This window comes from Cricetulus griseus, chromosome 4 (genome assembly GCF_003668045.3).
Source record: "Cricetulus griseus strain 17A/GY chromosome 4, alternate assembly CriGri-PICRH-1.0, whole genome shotgun sequence".
NCBI lineage: Eukaryota > Metazoa > Chordata > Mammalia > Rodentia > Cricetidae > Cricetulus > Cricetulus griseus.
In genome coordinates this window covers 155,478,866-155,496,543 of record NC_048597.1, presented here as the reverse complement: position 1 = coordinate 155,496,543, position 17,678 = coordinate 155,478,866, and the positions used below count along the sequence as shown (strand labels likewise).

At 50.1% G+C, this 17,678-nt stretch overlaps 1 protein-coding gene across 1 annotated transcript in view; it reads right to left on the bottom strand.

Moving 5' to 3' along the window:
- Positions 1-17,678, bottom strand: part of Nectin1 (nectin cell adhesion molecule 1) — a 93,366-nt gene that overhangs the window by 37,541 nt on the left and 38,147 nt on the right. Inside the window, exons 2-5 of the mRNA XM_035444207.1 lie at positions 9,656-10,006; positions 8,887-9,189; positions 8,456-8,573; positions 6,860-7,011 (exon numbers count right to left, since the gene is read on the bottom strand). Coding sequence (XP_035300098.1) covers positions 6,860-7,011; positions 8,456-8,573; positions 8,887-9,189; positions 9,656-10,006 — 924 coding nt within the window. The remainder of the gene's footprint in view (positions 1-6,859; positions 7,012-8,455; positions 8,574-8,886; positions 9,190-9,655; positions 10,007-17,678) is intronic.

The window sequence follows — 17,678 nt, the reverse complement described above, 5'->3', positions numbered from 1 at the left end:
TACTGTTGGGCTTTCTCCAGCTGTCCCAGTGGAGGCTTTGTTTTTGGACCTTTGTCCCTTGCTGTCTTTGCTTATGATAGAGCTCATCTCCATTTCGTGACTTAACTGTGATTCCCCCTGGCTTCCCAAGCCACTTCAAGTACACAGCTCTTGCTCAGCAGCAGACCTGTATCTCTGGTCTCTGGTATAGTTTCCCAAACTGTACTGCATGGAACCTTGAGCCTGACTCAGAGCTCAGCAAAAAACAGTAGGACAAACACTTTGAGAAACACTGGCTTAGATGACACATGGGAACCCTACACCCTGGACTATGAAAGAGATATAGGATGGAGTAATTCCCAGCTTCCTGGAGCCTGACCCCATCTTTCTGCCCACAGGACCACCCCAGGGAAGTACCATTTAGGGTTATACAATCAAGAAACTTCTGGAATCACCAACTCAAATCCCACAAGGATTTGAGTTCAGACAAGGCTGTCCATCCTCCTTTGTCATGCTCTCCATTCACCAGCCCTTTCCTGGGGCTCCCACTGCCACTAGCATTTGTCCCCTCTGACTGTCTTCCTCTATTATCTCATTGTCCTCTTGCTGTTTGTAGAAGATTCTTGAGCCTCTCACTTTCTCTGGGTCTCTACACTCTTAGTTGCCCCACCCACACTGAGCAGATTAATTTCCATTATAAAGTCATGGCCTCTCTCTAACTCAATGCCCGTTGCCTGCTGGGCCTTAGAACCAGGCCCAACAAGCCTCTATTACACACCTTCACTGTTGTCCCCACCAAAGGCCTGGGTGCTAATGGTTTGGTTGCTAGCATGGCACCACTGGGAGGTGGTGGTACCTTTAGAGCTGGAGCCTAGTGGAAGGAAGTCCAGTCACCGGGGTGTGTCCTGGAGAGGGATATGGGGACCCTGTCCCTCGTCTGTTTGCTGTCTTCCACAGAATGAATGAGTCACTCTCCCTCATACTCTTTCCATGATGCGCTTTCACCATAGGCCCGAAAGCCTATGTCAAGCAACCATGGACTATATACTAGAATGAACCCTGACCCAAGACAAGTGTCTCACTATGCAGTCCTGGCTGTCTTGGAACTCACTCTGTAGACCAGGCTGGCCTTGAAATCACAGAGATCTGCCTGCCACTGCCCACTGAGTGCTAGGGTCAAAGGCGTGTGAACCTTTCCTCTTTTTAAATTCTTCATCTCATGACAGCAACAGAAAGCTGATTAACACATTATGCTTGCTATCTAGGTGGGTACTCTCTCTCTCTCTCTCTCTCTCTCTCTCTCTCTCTCTCTCTCTTGTGTGTGTTACTAACATAGAGCCTGGTACAAGCTAGGCAAGTACTCTACCACCAGGCTATATTTTTAGTTCTCTTTTACTTCATATTTTGAGATAGGGCCTTACTAAGTCTTTCAAGGCTGGTCTTGAACCTGTGATCCTCTGGCTTCAGCTTCCCAAGTAGCTGGGATTACAGACCCAGTTTCAAGTGAGTCCCTTATTCACAAACAACCCTTTGCTTACACCACACACCCTGCCAGCATCCTTCACTTTATTTAAAACAATTTCAGATTCCAATTTATTAATTACAAATTGCTAATAATATTGTTGCTAATAATAAAGGCAAATTAGGATTAACCATGGTTGCTTCTGATTCCCCTTTCAGTTGGGATAAGGGAAGGGCAGAGGGAAGTGGCCATCCATCCTGGGGCTGACTCACTGCAGCATGACCGCTGTGCATAACACAAGTTCCACCATGGTTACTTTCCTGCTTTCCCAGCAAAGAGCCAATGAAAAATACCGTGCTCTTACATTTAACTCAGCTAGATTGGATTTTCTGACCCCACTAATCACAGAATGACAGGGTTTGCTGTATCATCTGTCTGATGAGAATGGTTGGTGTCCCAAACTACTCTGTAAATTATATTTTGAAATAAATCTAGAATCTAGCCACTTCTCCCCCTTCCATACCAACCACCCTCCTCCAAGACACCACCATCTCTCACCTGGATTATTTATGGCTATCGACACCTAACTGCTTCCACTCTTTGCTTCCACGGACTGTATTTGATATAGCAGCCAGCAAGATCCCATTAAAGTGTAAGTCACATCCTATCGCTACCCTGCCCAGAGTCTCTAATGACTGTTTTCCTCTCAGAAAAAGCCCAAAGTCACAGAGCCTAGAATATTCTCCATGACCTCTGACACCATCTGGCCCTGCTTTCTTGTAGGCTGGAACTTTATGCCATCATCTACTTCAGGGCTTGGCTTGAATATCACCTACTCATGAACACTTTCCCTACCCACCGTCTATAAAAATGCGATGTACAAGTCCCTCATCTCCAGCTCAGTGACCTTTCTCCCCCTGTTCTTTTTCCTGTGTCATCTTCAGGACCCCACAGTCTTCACAAGGATGGAGTTTGGTTTCTTTTGCTCACTGGTTTATTCCAAATACCAAGATGACATGGCAAAGAAATCTTTGGTGAGTGAAAGAACACATTCTCTCATGTCATGGCTTTGCCTTAAAGATGAGGCTCACTCCAGGCAGTGCAAGCATTCAGTCTGGTCCACAGATGAAGTGGGCCCAGGACACACTGGGGATCTCATTATATAGTCAGGATAGGAGTAGAGTAGTGGCTTAGGGGCAGATTATATTGGTTCTCTACCTCTGACCTCCCCAGCCCAGGTCCTCTTTCTTGTTTATTTTTTCTATGCTCTGATGAGGTTTACTGTTCCTGTGGTCCCTTTTGGGACCAAAGGGAATCCATGTTGTTTTGACTACTTTAGTGTCAGGTCTGTGTAGAGCACAGGGATAGCTAAGATGCCAGAACAAAAGTACTAAGTGAGGGAGATAGAAGAAAGGGGTGGTTATGGGAACTTAATTCATGTGCCAGCAGGAGGAAAGGGACATCCTGCTCCTCTCCTAAGTCTGTAGTGCCCACTGGATGAGCCAATAAATAAAACTCTGCCACTTCCTTCAAAAAAACAAAAAACCCTCCATTTGTCATAGCCAGCCAGCAACTTCTGTCTCTGTGGTGGAAGCAGAGCCATAAGGGTTACAGCTAGGTAGAGAGGGAAGAACCTAGAACTGGGATCATCTGCTCTTGTTGCTGGGGGCCCAGCTGGACCCTCTCACATCCTCTTACAAAGTGGCCCACCTGGCCCTGCTTCTGAAGGGTTACAGGCTTCCCTCTGGGAACCTGGGATGGACAGGACCTCAGAGCAATGGGATTTCTCATTCTGGGTCCCTAGTTCCCAAACTAAGATGGGTGGCCCAGTGTGGAGGGCGCTGGATAGATCTGAGGTGAACTGGAGTTAGGGTTTATAGTTTGGAATTAAGCTCCAGGGTTAAAGAAAATGTCTGAGCTTGCTTCCACAACCAAAGCGCAATGTTTTAGCAGGCAGGAAATGACCTACATCAGATCAGGCCAGGAAGTTGTGAGAACTACATTTCCCAGCATGCAATGAGGCCAGCCACAGGGAGAATTGCAAGGCATGGGGTCATACCCTGAAAAATCCTGCTGTCTTCCTGCAGCTGAAGCAGCTGTGTAGTTTCCCCATTGTCTGACAGGGCTCTTGCAAGCTGGAAGAGGAACTCCCAGAGGTATGGGCTCAGCGGCATTCTCATACTCCCAAACACACTGCCATTTGCTGGCTTGGAGACAGGCACATTTGCCCTCAGCATAGCCCCAGGCTTCCATTTGCACACTCAGCATGCAGACAGTGGCTTGCCCGCTCACACTGGCTCATACATGCTTATAGAAGAACACACCCACACTCATGTCTGGGCAGGCACACTTGCAAAGACACTCCCTGTGAAGGCCCACCATCCTTGGTCCAAAAAACTGGCTCAACTGGCATGCCCATGGGATGAGCCCAGACTTCACTCACTGGAAGTAAGAGTTGGGACAGACACACTGAGCTTGAGTGGCTTTCCTGCCCTGCTCTTGGGAGTGGCAACAGGCCAATCTGCCACTTTCTTCCTAACACCCTTAGGGACAAAAGCTATATCCTATTTGGCCAAGGCTGCATCCTGAGCCCCTCCCCACCCTTAGTGATAGCCTTTGAGGATGGAAGAAGATAGGTACTCTATCTACTACATTGTGGGACCACTGACCCTGCACTCTGAAATTGCTTCTCAGCGCAAGGGCCTTGGAAATTGGCCTCTTTGAGGGGCCAGATGCTATTAAATGCATCTACAAATTTCATTGGGTGGTTTCTTCAGCTTTCTTATCCCTATTGCCACAGCTTGGGCCTATTTCACACTAGGGTTCATTCACTGTGACAGTGACTGCCTAGTGTCCTGGTGCCACCATGCAATAATCTGAACATAGTCAAACCAGCCCTGGTATGCTATGAGCCTTCCAGAGGCTCTGGGGCCCTTCTTCCGTCCCCACAACCGCTGTTCCAGGTTCTCACACTCCACGTGTGCCCCCTGCCTACCCCACCCCAGGTGTTCTTCATTCTACTCTCCAAATGTGCCCTGGCCAAAGCTATTACCTGAAAGGATGGTCAGAATGAAATATTAAATTTCCACTTATCCCTCTCACTCATGCATTGCCTTCAGACCAGTGGGCTGGGAGCACAGGGCCCAGCTATGCCCCTTGGGGTGGTCCCCGGAGACTGCAGAGGTCACTTACTGATGAGGGGAGAAGGGTGATGAGGTCACCTGCCACTTAGATAATAAACAGCACTGGAAAGGCTTTTAAACATCTGACTGAATCCTTCAGAAAGGCTGAGAGCTTCTCCCTGTGGGGCTGACCCACAGCTCCCGAGCCCATGCGGAGAGCGAGGAGTGCCATGCTTTCTTGTCTCTTGTCTCCTGGCTAATAGATTTGCCAGCAACAGAGCTGGCATGGTGTGACCCTTTTCCAACTAGAGCTCTGGGTGGCTTTAGATCACCTGTCCTCAAACACACTCCAGAAGTTATGTGCAGATGAACACACACCACCACCTAGATAGACCTGACCATGGGTTCCACAGCAGGTACCGGGTACCCAAAGTGGCTTCCTCCCCACGGCTAGTCTCTTCTTCCTTCTCCTTATCTCTGCTCCTGCACCTGAGCCCCAAGGAGCAGCCCTTCCTCAAGACCATTGCCTTTGCTCCTGGGCTTTTGGAGAAGGGAGGATGCACCCTTCTGCTGGCTGTGACTCTGAGACTGGGCATACTTGCCCTAGCAGTGTCTGTGGCCAGTCTTCTCACACTGATGAGTAACATCAATGAAAGGATGCTTTTAGGCTCCTTACTTGCTCCAAATTTCCAATCAGCCATTTTCCCAGAGTTCTTGGGTGGCAGAGTGGGATGCTGTGGTGGCTTTGGTGTTCCTGTGGAGGGAGTAGTTAGTCCATGGTCATATGGACCATGGGATGTAAGTTGGACTACCTCCATCCATATTACAGATTGGGAAGCTGAGGGTCAGAGAGGCAAAGAAATTATTCAAGGCCACACAGCCAAGAGTCCTTCCACGGACACATTACTGGCCCTCAAGTGACACTGCTCATCACACTGGTTATGATGACTCCTCAGAGGAGGCAGCTGTGCATTTCATCATCCAACCCCAGAGCCTCAGGGTCAGAGCTCAAACTCAGGAGAAGCGTGTGGCAGTCCTCTTCTTCTTGTCTGTTACCCTATAGAACTCCCAAACCCTATCATGGCAGGTTACCTTGGCTGTTAGCAGGCTCCATCCCAGCACCTCTTCTCCTACAAACACTCTCAGAGTCAGGGGTAGGGGGTGAAGAAAGTACTAAGTGACCACACCCTTTGTTCCTAGGTGACAGAACAGCCCCAAGGACAGGTCAATGTGGTCCCTGAATAGCGCCAGCTGCTCTTTGTGCAGATGTATTTGGAATATACCCATGGATGATGTCTTACTCTCAGAGCCAGCAAATCCTCAGGGCTCCCCCAAACCTGTGTCTAGCTAGAATCTGTTGCCACTACCTAGTTTCCTGGGAGCACAAGGTCACTGTGCATATTATATCCTGTCTCCTTGATGGCAGTGGGATGTTCCTTTTTCCTGTTTTGGAAGGTTCTATGTGTCACTTTCTCACACTGCAACCGGCTCAGGTTTGATACTAAAAACACTCCCCCTTTTGAAGTTTGGTGGCAATTTGGTAGCAATTTACTCCTTGGTGCATTTGTTTTGATGCTCCTGTTAATGACAATGATAATGATGGAGGTCACGACAGTAATAACAGAGCTGTGGCCACTTACTGACAGACTGAGTTGTGCTAGGTTATATGACCTACATTATGTGTCATTGGACAGCAGCCCTTTCTTCACGGCAGGTCACACTACCCCATTTTACAGATGAGGCCTGCTCGGGTCACATCCCAGGTGAAGTCTCTCTGTGGAGCATCAGAGCACTCATTTCCCCTGACTGACTCACCCCTAATGTAATGACAGAGAAGAAGCTGGGAAAAGAGCAATTCGGTCTCGAGACATAAGTGTCCAGTGCCTTCAGGGTGCTTGCTCACACCAGTCTCTACTTTACTGTCTGTCTTGTGTTCTGCAAGAGGCCAGCCTCACCTCTGCAGCCCTACAGGTTTCCTCAACTCCAGCTGCAGAGACCTTGGAGGACATGAGCTAGCTTGGCCTGCAGACCTGTCCCACCAAGCCAGCATGAATTCCCTGATGCAAGCAGTCAGTCATTGCTGAAAACAGCACTTCCTTCCCCTGAAGGTCACTCTGACTGAACCCATAACACCCCCCCACCCCCCTCTCCTTAAAGCAAGAGAAAGATGTAAAGAAAGAACCATGGCCGAGGTGGCGGAAGATACAAACTTCTCACCAGGTACAATGAAAGGAGCAGGTGCAGCTATGGAGGAACCTGAGGTTGGGGAGCAGCAGGGGCGGCTGAAGATTCTTACCTGTGATATTGACCTCCACCTGGCCTGAGCGGGTGCCAATGGGGTTGGTGGCCTCACAGATGTAGGTTCCTGCCAGGCTGTAGTTGATGGGTCCTCGGAAGAAGAGGGTTCTATTCTGGGCCTCCACACCCTTGGGGAGAGAGCCGTTCAACCTGTAGGTATTGGGAGACACAGTGAGGGTTTAGGACTTTCCATCCAACTCCAAGAATCAGCAGCTGGGGCATCCACTTGGCTCTGGTGCTATCTACCGGCTCTGAGGGCATATAGTGGGGTCTGTTTAGATGGAGGAAAAAGAATAACAATAATGTCTTGCATCTCAGTTTTCTATTATTCAGTAATTCATGCTTTTTTTTCTTCCTTCCTTCCCTCCTTCCTTCCTTCCTTCCTTCCTTCCTTCCTTCCTTCCTTCCTTTCTTTTTCTTTCTTTCTTTCTTTTTTTTTCTTGAGACAGGGATTTGTTATGTAGCCCAGGTAGTCTCAGAACTTGTAGCAGTTCTGACTGGGCCTCTCTGGTACTGAGATTACAGGGCTTGGGCCACCATGCTTTGCAGTTCATGTTTGATTGTCTCACCACGGAAATGTATTCAAAGCAGGTGGGTACCACTCCCACATTAACAGATGAAACTCAAGATTCAATGCCAAGGACACACAGCTAGGAAGCAGCAGAGCAGAGGCCAGCTGGGTCTGCAGGCTTCAGTACAGTGCTTGCTCTACTGCTCCTGGGTCCTCTTTGGTAATGGGTTGACAACAGCGACACCTGGGTCCTGACCCTAGTTCTCCTTTAGTGGGGCTACTGAGGCCGAGTGCATTTGGAGAAGCTATTAGGATGGGGAAACAGGGATGGTTGAGCTCCTATTCATCATCTTGCCATTGCTGGGCATGTCTCAAGACGTTTTCGTGTGGGGAACATCCTGGGAGTTTGCCAAGTACAAAAGACCTTCATCCTTCCCTTGTTAGCTGTTCTTCAGTTAAGCCAGCAGCTGCTCTGGCTACAGGGCCAGTTGGCCCTGGCAAGCAGGTTCTGCCCACCCTCACCTTCAAAAGCATTTTTGTGCCTGGAAATGCAGGCTGACAGGGAGGACCTGCCAGGGTCCTCCACTCCCTAGAAAATGGTTTAGACTCACTCTTGGCTGCTGCCTTCTGGCCACTCATGTCAACTTTCTTAGCTTTCCCCACCCCCAACACCCTGTCTCAGTCCCACCTAGGTCTCTGTGGAAGGAATGATGGCTTGGGACATCAAGTTGGCTAGAGGGGTATGTTCCTCTCTGAAGGTCAAGAACCAGACTGTAAAGCTACGAATGGGATAGTGGGACACAGGGGTCTACTGCTGCCTCCACCCAGAGAACCTGGGGTTGTTGTACTGAAGGACTAGGAACAAAGACTGGGGTGTTCCAAACACCAGCTTCCCAGGGGACACCTTGATAAAAATAAATAATGGGGACTGGGGTGGGATGACTCACCCAAGGAAAATGATAAAATCCTTTATTAGTGAGTGAAGGGAAGCAGGTCATGAGGGAACCCCCCCGCTGGCAAGATTATTAGTCCCAAACCCTAGCATCCAGATGCAGAGGTGTGTGTACAGTCTACAGCACTCACGTAGTCCAGTGGTACTCGGTGGCTGGGGGGTTGGCATCCGCTTTGCATGTAAGCTTCACATCTGTCCGCTGCAGGTACCAGTTGCCATCAAAGCCCTCAATGGTCACCTCAGGTTCATCTGTGAGGCAAGGGAGGATGTTGGAAGTGGGTGAGGTCAGGAGGGCAGGCAGGGAAGTGACAGAAAGCATAGTTAAGGGAGACGGTGGGGACACAGGGGCAGCTAGAAGGAAAAGCAAGTTGGCACTGCAAGACTGAAGGCGTGGTATTACGAGATGTTACTACACAAGACCTCAGAGTGCAGTTTAGAAGGAGGGGTAGTGACAGAGAATGGTGAAATCGCAGCATCTTGGAGGAGAAAGCAGTGGAGAGACTAAAGGGCAGAGAGGAGGGCACGTAGCAATAGGTAGGAAGGGCCCCTGGCCCTGGCTCACACTGCACGTTGAGTGTGAGGCTCTCCCTGAAGCGGTCCAGGTGATAGTTGACGATGCAAGCCAGGGACTGCCGGTGGGCTTCCCGGCTGGGCACCAAGCGGTAACGGCTGATGACTGTCACTGTGCCATTGGGGTTCCGAATTTCCTGGTACTCTGCCTCGCCCTTTAGCCGTGTTTCCCAGGACACCACACTGGGAGGCTTCCCATTGGCTGAGGTGCAGGTGGCCACCAGGACCTTGTCATCATGTCCCTTCCTGGCTCGAAGCACTGCCTGGGTGCCCTCGATCCAGTTGGTGGGTTTGGCTGTGGGCACAACACCATGGCATCAGTTGAAGTTGCCTGTCACCCCTGCCTCTCAGCTGTGCTTTGCCAAAGCCCTTCTCAGAATTTCTCTTGGGAAGTTCCTCATGCCAGTAAATCCTTCTTGCTGCACAAATAGTCCTGTTGTTAGGCTTCTTAGAGTCTTGGCATGCTCAAGCCAAGCAGCTTTCTTCCTTACTATGGTGTCCATAGCACCTGCTGCATCCTAGTCTCCAACACATTGTCCCTTGGTGGGGGGCTCCAACCTAAATACTGCCCCTGCCCAAAGCTAAAGCCCTACCCCCAATCCTCGGGGAATTATGGACAGTCTGGCTAGTTAAGTGAGAGGCACTATGCCTGGAGTTAAGGAAGCATGCCAACCCTCAGGGGTGTTTGGGGCACTGAGGTACATGCTAAGGATGGCCAAGCCCTCTAGACAGGCAAGGGAAAGAAGCCCAGGGCAGCTTACCCATCACGGTAAGATTGAGCTGGCTCTCACGGTTGCCTGTAGGGAAGGTGGCAAATTCACAGATGTACATGCCCTCGTCCTCCAGCTCCAGGTGGGAGAGGCGGATGGTGCCATCAATGAAGGAGGGTCGCAGGAATTCCACTCTTTTCTCGTAGGGAGGCAGTACGGAAACCCCCATAGTTGGGTTGTAGATGGCCATGTTCTGCTTGGAGCCATTGGTGGACTTCTGCCACGTGACCTGGGTAATCTTCACACTGGGCAGTGGGTTGGCAAAACTACAGTGCAGGACCACATCTGTACCGATGAAGCCATACATGGAGTCGTTCACCTGCACCACCTGTGTGTGAGTGCCTGGCAGAGGGGACGACAGGAAGTGGTCAGTGACAGGCACTACTCCCCACCCCTACCATTCTCTGTTCTTTGGTCTTAACTTTTACAGCAGTCATTACTTCTGTAATTCTTCTTGCGAAAATAATCACAGGGTCTCGTGGTTTGTGCCTATAACCCCAGCTCGTGCGAGGCTTAAGCAACAAGATTGCCATGAGACTTTGAGGCCAGCCCAGGTTACATAGTAAGTTCCAGGACAACCTGAGATTCAAGTGAAACTCATTTCAAATCCCCTTCCCCAAAAGAACTAATTACTTGATATAAAAATCACCCGTTAAGGGGGTAAAGACATTGGCCACCAAGCATCATGACCTAAATTTGATCCCCAGAACCTACAAGGTGTAAGAGACCTCTTTAAATTGTTCTCTGACCTCTACATACTTACCATGGCATATACACATGTGCATAAAGTAAATAAACAAATTTAATAATAAATCTCACTCTAGATAATTCTTAAAAAATACCAACAAGATGATGACATCATTCACTTGTAGCTCAGAATTGAATTCATGCTTCTCATGTCTCAGCTTCCCCCCCGCCCCGCCCTCCCCCCCTCCCCCCCCGCTTCCCCTGAGACAGGGTTTCTCTGTGTAACAGCCTTGGCTGTCCTGGCACTCGCTCTGTAGACCGGCTGGCCTTGAACTCATAAAGATCCACCTGTCTTGAGTGCTAGGATTAAAGGTGTGCGCCACCACTGCCCAATGTCTCATCTTCATGAGTGCTGGGATTCTCCGTGTGTGCCACTCCTATGCCTTGCTACTCTCTCTTTTTTTTTTTAACATGTGTATGTATGTTATGCACACACATGGGGGTCTGAGGTTGATGCTAAGTATCCTCCGCGATTGAGTTCCACCATATTTTTCTTTCTTTAGATAGGGTCTTACTCTGTATCCCCAGCTGGCCTAGAGTTTGCTGTGCTAACCAGGCTGGCTTTGAATTTGCAGAGATCTTTTTGCCTCTCCCTCCTCAGTGCTGGAGTTAAAGGCATGTGCTTCCCAGCCTTATACTTTTTAGGCAAGATCTCTCAGTTGGACCCAGATGGTGTTCATTTGGCTAGCCAGCTTGCTTCAGGGACCCCATCTGTGCCTCCTAGGCAGGCCACTATGCCCGTCTGGCATTTGTATGGGTGCAGGGGACCCTAAATATGGTCCTAAAGTTTTTATGGCAAGCACTTTTACCCAGTGAGCCATCTTCCTAGCTCTCTGTATTAAAAGAAATCAGAATCATACTGTACAGATTGTCCAAATGCTGCTTTTCACTTAGTATACAGGTCAGTGTTTCATGTTAGGAAACATGCATCCACATCCTTTTTGTCTGGTTCTATGGATGGAAACAACCAACATGCTTGGCAAGTTTTCCACTACTGTACTACATTTAAGCCCTGCCTCCCCTTGCCTTCCCAAGATGTCTTTGAGGGCAGTTTTTGGCTATATAGTCAAGTCTGATCTTGAACTAATCATCTTCCTGCCTCAGCCTCCAGAATATTAGGATTATAGGTGGTGCTAGCATGCCCTTTTTGTTGTTGTTGTTTGTTTGTGTTTCTTTCTTTCTTTTCTTTTTTTTTTGGGGGGGCAGAAAGGTCTACTTTCCAAGAAGATCTCTAGCTAGGAGCTTTCCTAGACCTTGGCTCCCTGACAAATGAGCCAGATAATACAGTCCTCTCTAGCTCACCGGTTGCTGGGGAACAAATGGCATACAGGTAAGAAAGGACAAGGGGGTGGGGCTGGAATTGGAGAAGGTGTACAGATGCACAGTGAGCGGGCCCTTCTCCTCCAGCTCCTGTGAGAGTCCCACTCAAGCCCTTCCATTAGGAAGCTCCCAGTCTGGTACTCCACGTTCCCCCAGTACAGCCCTCCCTGCCTCAGAACATGGCTGTTTATACCTGACTTCTCTCCTGGACTATGAACTCCTGCAGGGAGCTCTTTCGCTTCCTGAGTCCCCACAGCCCAGCCCAACTCAGCATCTGGCTTACACAGCAGGCTTCTGTGTTCCTTTCTCCAGTGTAGCAAATATTTATTGCTGGGCAAACTGTGGTGGTAGCCGAGAATGGAGACTCCCGGGAAGGAGCTGGCAGTGGGTGGCAAGGCATAAATTCCTTCCAATCTCCACATCTAGAAAGTTCTTTACTTTGAGCCTGAGACAACCACCCCAGGCCCAGGCTCTGCCCTCCACCTCTGTCCATCTCTGAGTTGGTCAAGTCCCCACGGCTGCATCTTAGTCACATGATTGTATGTGCTTCCTGTCATGGGTGAGTGAGCGTGTCTGGGTACTTCAGATTCTACATCTTCAGATTACGGAGTACCAGCAACAGTACCAAGCCTTCTCCTGACCCAGAGGCAGGAGGATGGCTTCAAGAGAACTGAGGTCCAAGAGTGGGAAGCTGGGGCTTCCCCTTGCCTCCTCTGTGTGGCGGAGAAGTGGGGACTCCTGGGAAGGTCCCAAAGCCCATGTCACCTCAGCACATTGCTCCCCATCCCAGTCTTCCAGAGATCACACAGACTGTGGGATCTTAGGGCTTAGTGTACAGCAGGCTCTCAGGAAATGCATGCTGAGCCATGCACGGTGGGACACGCTTGTAACAATAGCATTCAGGAGTCTGAGTCAGAAGATCTGAAGTTCAAGGCCAGTCTGGACTACATAGTGAGACCATAGTGAGACCTTGGGAAGTGTGTGGAGGAGAGGAGAGGAAAGAGAGAGAGACAGAGAGACAGGGGGATAGAGAGAGATACAGAGAAAGAGAAGGGGACAGAGAGAGACACATAGAGACAGACAGACAGACAGACAGACACACACACACACACACATACACACACACACACACACACACACACACACAGAGAGAGAGAGAGAGAGAGAGAGAGAGAGAGAGAGAGAGAGAGAGAGAGAGAGAGAGAGACTTCCTGAAGACATACACTTTTGGCTTTCCCAAGCCATGTCCTTGGCATTGAGAATTTCATACACATTCCCATTCCTTTTGCCATTCACACTACACAGCCTTAACAAGCACATTGAGTGTTCCTGTCCCCCACCCGCCCCACCCCGGCTGTCCCTTGGAAACAGGAGACATCTCAAGCAGAGGTGTTGGGGGCTGGAGGGGTTGTGAGAAGGGAGGAAGTATGGCACACAGTTGGGGGCTGAATTTCTGCCTACCTGTGGGACCCTGGCAGTAAGTCCCTTTGCCTCTGCAAAGAAGCAGGCTGGCTGCCTTGGGTGTTCAGTTTCTTTCTGGCTCTAACTGTCTCACAGCAGCCCAGGCTGAGCCCCACCCAGAAGCAACCCGTCCAGAGGAGGTCAGTGGGTCAGATGGTCTAGCACTCTTGCTGACTGGTCAGCTGGCAAGCAACTAATTCCTCCATCCTCCCTGACGGGATAAATGGGTGCTCCCTGATGCTCCTCCAGCCTCCACTCCCCAAGCCTGCTGGAGGCTGCCCAGCAGCTGAGATAATGTGGGCATAATTGGGGAACTTGCATCACATAAAGCCAAGAACTGGAAAAGCCAGTTGGGAGGGCTTGGACCACAACTTGAGAGTTGGGGAAAGGGGCATGGGTATCAGGAAGCATCTTGGTGCTAGGTATGGTGGCCCTGGAGGGACACACGACCCACTGAGCCCTCCTACCCCATCTCCTCTCATCCCTTCTGCAGTTGCGGGGCAGGCAGGGGGTTGGCCCTGATACAGAGGCTGATATTCCTATGATGCTTCCCAAGCAGTGACCTCATCCTTCAGGTTAAGTCGGTGCCAGGAGGGGAGGTGGTTGCTGATGTCCCAAGTAAGTTGGGGAGGTTTCTATGCCAAAGCAGGTGTGTGTGTGTGTGTGTGTATGAGTGTGTCCTCCCTACCTACCTAAGTCTATGCTGGTGGAGGCCATTTTTCTCTCCACTGAGCTCTCCCTGAAGCAGCTTCATGGTGGTGTGGAGAGTGGCATTCCTGGTATCCCCTCATTGTACACAAAGGCATTCCTGAACCTTTCTGGCTGGGTGGGGGCATGGAGGACCTCTCAGTAGAGGGCATGCTCATATTTACTTATAGCTGGCTGTTAGCAGAGCCTAGGAGGTAGTCCCTGGGTGGCATGTGGGGCTGGAGTGTTGAGGGTAAAGACTCTAGTCTTCTGGAGTTGAGAGGAGATGAAAGATTAGCAAAATTAGGCCCTGTCTCAACACTCCAGCCTGAGGGACTTGGTTCCCAAGCCTCTATGGTGGCTCCCTGGCCTGGACTAAGCATGTCAAATCAGGTCTAAGTATCTAGCTCTTAGACTGGGTGGCTTTCCAAAGGGAATAGGGCTCATCCTTGAACATGGAGGGGCTGGGTGGAAAGCCTGAGAAAAGGAACAGGACTGATGGGTGCCTGCAGGGGCACGTAGCAGGAAGGGAGGTCTTAGAGTATACATACTGAGTTTTCTCTGTGCCCGCTCCAGCTTCACAGTTGGGAAAATGACATGGGTGGCTCCCAAGCTCTGCATGGCCTTTCTGGCACCCTCATTTGAGGTGAACAATGGGGTTGGGAAGAGTCTGCAATATGAGTTGGCATCCTGTCTCTGTGCCTGCCAGTGGGCCAATGATTTAACCTTTCTGTGACTCAGTTTACACTGAGGGTACACATCTGCAAAATGGGAATTCTAATAGTTAATGCCTGCCCTATAAAACTGCTATTAGGATGAAATGAAGGAGTGCATGGGAAACTCAGAAAGCAGCATTAGCACAAAATATATAATCAATCATGTTGACTGTCATCATCATCGTTGTCGTCAACATCATCACGACCGTCATCAAACAACGTCATCTGTGAAGCAGCAAGCATCCCTTTCTGGGACTTAGTTCACCAAATGTTTACTAATCATCTACATGGCACTAGACTCTACATGGGTGCTATAGGCCCCCCTCTTCTAGGATACTAAGATGGTTCTCATTTCTGACTCACTGGTGAACACTTCTACTAAGACCCCAATGGCAAATAACCACACAACTGTACCCATTACTATTTCCTGCACTTGTGCGGCATCTGTATCCTGTCACTCAATGGATATCTGGCTACCATGGGAAAAGCAGGGACATGCTTGCCCTTGGGCTGTGTCAACCACATTGTGCTTGTCATGGTTGGCCCAAAGGTTTGGGGAATCCGCTGACTCTCTGGTTACCCAAGTAATAAGAAAGCCCTCTTCCCCTGAAGACTATAGACTGGGGCTTAGGACATGTTAGTACAGGAGGGCTCAATGGATCAGGTAACCTGCTACTAACTAGGTCAAGAGGGGTTGGGTCATCTGCCCAAGTATATAGACTAGCAGACCCCTGGCCTAATTCAATTCCTATTCTAAACCAGTTCAATCTATCTTCCCAGGGATCTTGTTCTGGGTGTTGAACTTCTGGGAGATATTCTCAGAAACCTTTGAAAATTACACAAATGCCGATCTCAATACTTGGCCATAGTACTCATAGGTGCTTTGTGTTGGAGTCCAGTGACTGTGGGTCAGAAATGGAATCTAGGGAGCTCAGGCTGGAATGCCGACAGAAGGCTGTTATGTGCACAGTGGGAGGAGTAAAGAGTAGGGGACAAGGGGTGCAGAAATCATGGAGCCTGTGCCCACAGAAGAGGGGCTCTTATATTGTAGGGTACACAAATGGTCTTTCCCTGCCCTGACCTTAATCACTACCTAGATTCCTTCCTGAGCACCCTATACAGTCCAGGTCCAAGACACTGGTCCCTGGGACTTCTGCTCTGATGCCTCAGTTTCCTTAACAGAGCACAGGTGAGGCAGTCGGGGCGACCTGGCTTCTCAGAAGTGCTGAGCCAGCAAGGCAAGTGTTGGACCAGCCCCCCACAACGTCACAGGCCTGCAAAAGCCCAAGCTCAGCAACAAAACACAAAGGCTCTTCAGTTGTGGCAGACAAACCTGCTCCCCAGGGCCCTGCCCTGCTTGCCATGGAGCTAATCTGCAGGGGGGTGGCAAGAGTTCCCACGCATCGGGCGTGGCCACATGAGCAGTTTCTCTTCTTGCCCTTTTTGACTTTAGAACTCCTGTCCTAGCTGGGCAAGCTGGCTCTGGGCTCAGAAGGTGGGTGTGTAAATGGGTACTTTTGTGGGGACCACCATGCCCTGACCTGGCTGGGCAGATCTTTTCCAGGCCTTCATTTTCTGAAACTTGCCTCAGTATCTCCAGCAGTGGCTTGAGTAGAGTGTTATTAGCACAAGAGAGAGAATAAATCTGTGTGTATAGGTGTGGGGTTCTGGGCTCTCTGACAAGGACCTGTGCCAAAACATCTTTTTTTTCTTTTGGTTTTACTTTGTTGTGAGACAAAGACTCATACTGTAGCTTAGGCTACCCTAGAACAAGACTATGCAGCCTAGGCTGGTCTCAAACTCATGACTATTCTCCTGTCTTAACCTTTTGACTAAGTTTCCTGCCCAGCGTGGGATTAGTTATATGTGAGAGCTACCATGACCGTGACACCTGGCTAGAAGAAATCACCCCCCCACACTCTCTCTCTCTCTCTCTCTCTCTCTCTCTCTCTCTCTCTCTCTCTCCTTCTCTGTGTCTGTGTGTGTGTGTGTGTGTGTGTGTGTGTGTGTGTGAGTGAGTGTTTAGGTTGGGAACTATATTGGAAATCCAACCCAGGGCCTTGAACATGCTAGTTATGTCAGTGCCCTTCCAATGAGGTACATCCCCAGTAGAAACCAATATCCTTTGCTTCTAGGGCTTTCTAGGCATGCTCCCTCCCTTCCCTCCAGGAACCAGCAGACAGGACAGGACTTCCGGTGGTGAGAAACAGCTAAGTACAAGTAGGAATGACTCACTGTGGGGAGGGGGAAGGGTCCCTGAAACCCTGCTGAGCCAGCAAGGTGACCTAAAGCTTTAGGACCTTCCCCCTCAGCATGGCCTCTTTCCCAAATGTCATCTCTCAGGAAGTCCAGGCAGGAAGCATTCCAGAGAGGCTGGCAAAGAAGAAGTGGGACCAGGAGAGAACTCCCTTTCTGGGGTCATCTCCTCTTGGAAGATTTCGCCATCCTGTCATCTGGACCTGATCATCCTGCCAGCAAGAACCCATAAGGGCAGGGCGCTTGCTGAAGCCCTTTGAACTTGTCCTTTCTCGTGTCTATGCCCCAGGCATGGTTCCCCATTAATTCAGGAGCTCCTTGGCTCCCAGGCTGCATCACCTGCTTCCAAACTCCCCTTTACACCCAGGACAGAGCCACAGTGACCTGGCTTAGAGGGCACTAGGAGCAGATAGAAGTGTCCCATTTCTTGTCCCAGTGCCCAGCCAGCCTTCCCTGGGGAGACACAACAAGAAGGCATAGCACTTGTCCTGGCCTGGCACAGTGGTTAGCATCTCCATTTCTCAACTCCCGCAGTTCAGGGACCTCTGCTGGTGAGAAGGCCTTGGGGAATTCTCTTGGGGACAGAGCTTCTGGGATAACTCCAGGGGCTCTGGGCTCTGTGTTCCTTCCACTCTCACCACCAGCCACTCGCAGTAGTGATAATGTCCTATGATCCCACAGTCAGGGGCTAATTGCTACTGTCTGAGCCCCGGCGCCTCCACCCCCAGCTCTGGGGTCACAGAAACTGCCCATGTTTTCCTCTTGGCTGAATGCTCCCCCGACTCCCCACATGGAGTTGGTTAATGATGGGCTGTGGGGCTGGCGCC